The sequence below is a fragment of the Spinacia oleracea genome, chromosome 2 (assembly GCF_020520425.1).
Source record: "Spinacia oleracea cultivar Varoflay chromosome 2, BTI_SOV_V1, whole genome shotgun sequence".
Lineage (NCBI taxonomy): Eukaryota > Viridiplantae > Streptophyta > Magnoliopsida > Caryophyllales > Amaranthaceae > Spinacia > Spinacia oleracea.
Genome location: NC_079488.1, coordinates 27,206,467 through 27,210,207, shown reverse-complemented (window position 1 = coordinate 27,210,207; position 3,741 = coordinate 27,206,467). Strand labels below are relative to the sequence as shown.

General features: G+C 42.2%; 1 protein-coding gene across 1 annotated transcript; it reads left to right on the top strand.

Annotated features, from left to right (window-relative positions):
* The first annotated feature begins 851 nt into the window (after positions 1-851).
* Positions 852-2,141, top strand: LOC110781132 (uncharacterized). Its single transcript, XM_056835768.1, has 2 exons — positions 852-1,829; positions 1,887-2,141. Exons 1-2 carry the CDS (start codon positions 852-854, stop codon positions 2,139-2,141), a joined length of 1,233 nt encoding a protein of 410 aa, XP_056691746.1.
* The last annotated feature ends 1,600 nt before the right edge of the window (positions 2,142-3,741 follow it).

The following is a 3,741-nucleotide window of genomic DNA, read 5'->3' as shown; positions in this document are numbered from 1 at the left end:
CTATTTTGAGATTCATTGCAAAAGAATGGCACCAGGTGGGTAAACCTCAGATTTTCCTCCATGATGAGGGCTATTTTGTAATCAGATTCCAGTCAAAGAAGGATAAGGAATCAGTTCTGGTGGCTGGTCCTCATATGTTCTTTGGCAAACGTATGATTGTTAAACCTTGGACAGCAAGTTTTAATTTCCAGGAGGAAATATTAAGGGTAGTACTGGTGTGGATTAGGTTGCCTAACTTACCATTGAGCTGTTGGGGGGGGGGGTGATTCATTGAGCAGAATAGGGAGTTTGCTTGGAGATCCTCTATATGCTGATGAATGTACTTCTAAACAGCAAAGAATTTCATTTGCTCGAATTCTTATTGAGGTGGATGTAACTGGTGACTTGCCTAAATCTGTGCAGATTCAGGACCCTATGGGTAACATTGTTAAACAGGTGGTTGAGTTTGAATGGCTACCACCTTATTGCCAGAAGTGTAAGATTGTGGGGCATGATTGTACTCAGACAAGAGTCAATACCACAAGGTTTAGGCCAGCTGATGTTCAGAGAAAGAAGGTTGTGAAGGTGTGGAAACCTAAAGCAGTGCAACCAAATGTTGAACCACAAACTACTGATGAGTTGACTGCTAATGATGCTGTACAAGAGGATGATGGGGAGAATGGAGAGTTATCTGTTTATGATAAGCCTTTTACTCCCATTGCTCCAGTGCTTGATGAAGGGTGGAGAGTTGTTTCAAGGAGAAGAAGAGATATTAGAACTCCAGCTCAGACTGTGGGGCTTGCTGAAGTCCATTTAAATGGGGAGGAATTGGTTGCTGGTAGTGATGGAGTGGAATTCCCAATTGATCCACCATGAATATCAGTACCTGGAATGTGAGGGGATTGAATGATCCCATTAAAGTAGTTGAAATAAAGAAGTTTTTAGCTAGTAATAACATTAGTGTTGTAGCTTTGTTAGAAACTAAAGTTCAGGAGAAGAATAGTTGTAAAATCCAGAAGAAAATAGGGGTTGGGTGGCAGTGGATTATGAATTATGAGCACTCTCCTAGGGGAAGGATATGGATTGGTTGGAAGCATGCATTGGTGTCAGTTCAGCTTATCCAAAAAACTGAATTTTGTGTTCACTGTCATGTTGCTACTAAGAATGGCTTGTTTGATGCTTTATTTTCAGCTGTGTATGGTTTGCACTCTGTTGATACTAGAAGACCAATGTGGAGAGAGATCACTACTTTCAGTAGTACTGTTAATTGTCCTTGGCTTGTCATGGGGGATTTCAATGCAGTTTTATTAGCTGTTGATAGAGTAAATGGCAATGCAGTTACAGAAGGGGAAACTAAGGATTTTGATAGCTGTATGGATGCTGCAGGGTTGGCTGAGCTTAAGAGTTGTGGGAGTTACTATTCTTGGAGCAATAAGGGGCAAGGTAACTTGAGAATCTGTTCCAGAATAGATAGGGCCATTGCTAATGCTTTGTGGCATTCTAAGTTTGTTGATGCTGTGGTGGATTATTTGCCTCCAGGAATATCTGATCACTCACCTCTGATTATGTCTTGCAATATTCATATGGGAGGGGGGAGTAGACCCTTTAAATTTTTTAACTATATGGCTGATCATGTTCTGTTCCTTGATGTAGTTAAAAAGGGATGGGATGTGTCCTGTCCAAGGGGTGGAGCCATGTTCAAGGTGTGGACTAAGCTGAAAGCAGTAAAGCAAGGATTGAAGGAGTTACATCATAAAGATTTTGCTAAGCTTGATGAGAGAATTGAGGGGTTAAGGGCTGATTTGGGTCAAATTCAGATCCAGTTAGCTTCTTGCCCTACTGATAGTAATGTGCAATAAAGTGAGAGGGATTGTAGTGAGACTCTTAAGAAGTTTTTGCATATTCAGGAGAGTGCATATAGACAGAAAGCAAGAATTCAGTGGTTGCAAGTAGGAGATTCTAACTCTAAATTCTTTTTCAGTGCAATGAAGGAGAGGATAGCTAGGAATAGCATTGATATTTTGTATGATGATTCTGGGAAGAAGCTTAGCACTACTCAGGAAATTCAGGAAGAAGTTAGCTCTTTCTATAAGAAGTTGATTGGTACTACAGCTAGCTCATTGATGGGTGTGGATGTTGGAGTGGTTAGGAAAGGGTGTTAGGTTATGATACATATGACATTTACATAAATCATGCGGAAACAACCATTAACCCAGGAAACATATTATTTACACATAATCATTTAGCATAGTTTAGATGCATACTCTTTGTTGCGTGCCTTCCCTAGCTGCGCCCGAACCGAACAAGAACAAGTCTTTTAGGACTCCAAGTGTCGTCCCTCCGTAGAAAGTCCACAGCACGTCCGGATCCGCCTTAAGATTGACCAACTAGAATCGCCCTTAAGGTACTCAGAAAATTCGGCACTTTTGGGGCAAGATGGGTGTTTGAATTTTCTCTCAAAAACTCACTTTTGAATACTTTGAAACTTGTGTTATAAATTGTGAGCCCTAGCCTCATATTTATAGCGGTATGGAAAGGGAATCGAAATCCTATTCAGATACAAATTAATTAAACCTAGAATCCTACAAGAACTCTAATTTAATTAATTTATCAAATAGAATTAGGAATTTAATCATTAACCGAACTCTGCATGTTTTAGGAAACGTGCACGAACACAAACACTTGCACACACACGCACGGCAGCCACGATGGGCCCCATGCGTGCGCGCGAGCAGCAGCCCACTCAGCGCCCGCGCGCGCTGCGCGTGCTGTGCGCGCTGTGCGCGCTGCGCGCTGCGCACGCTGTGCGCGCTGCGCGCTGCGCGCAGCCTGCTGGGCCTGGCCTTGCGCTGGGTCTGGCGTTGCTGTTTGTGCGGCGCGCTTGGCTTGCTGGGCGATGGCCTGGCTTCGTGCTGGGCCTCGTCCGGCAGGCCTCGTCCGATGCTTATTCGTACGATGCACTTCCGATTAAATTTTCCGATTCCGGAATTTATTTCCGATACGAACAATATTTAATATTTCCGGTTCCGGAATTAATTTCCGTTTCGAACAAATATTTAATATTTCCGTTTCCGGAATTATTTTCCGATTCCGGTAATATTTCCGATTCTGACAATATTTCCGTTTCCGGCAATATTTCCGATTTTGGCAATATTTCCATTTCCGATAATATTTTCCGACACGTACCATGTTTCCGTTTCCGGCAACATCTACGACTTGGATAATATTTATATTTCCGATACGATCCATATTTCCGTTTCCGGCAATATCATCGTTTCCGGAGTATTCATTCCTTGCCTGTGACGATCTTAGCTCCCACTGAAACCAAGATCCGTCGGTTCCGAATATTCATAGATGGAGTATTTAATGCTATTAAATACTTGATCCGTTTACGTACTATTTGTGTGACCCTACGGGTTCAGTCAAGAGTAAGCTGTGGATTAATTCCACTTGAACTGAAGCGGCCTCTAGCTAGGCATTCAGCTCACTTGATCTCACTGAATTATTAACTTGTTAATTAATACTGAACCGCATTTATTAGACTTAACATAGAATGCATACTTGGACCAAGGGCATTATTTCCTTCAGTCTCCCACTTGTCCTTAGGGACAAGTGTGCATTTCCTAATTCCTTTGTCGCTCGATGCTTGCTCTTGAACATAAGGTAAGAGTTGTCATCCTTATTATGTCCAGAGGTGTTCCTCGGTTTCAGAGTTCAACTGATCAAATAAACAGATAATCATAGCCTATGATTCATCCGAGC

Excerpts from the sequence above, each read along its gene's own strand:
- LOC110781132 (XM_056835768.1), top strand. The coding sequence starts at position 852 with ATGAATATCAGTACCTGGAATGTGAGGGGATTGAATGATCCCATTAAA. Across the intron at positions 1,830-1,886 it reads CTTGCCCTACTGATAGTAAT|GAGAGTGCATATAGACAGAA; the intron begins GTGCAATAAAGT and ends TTGCATATTCAG.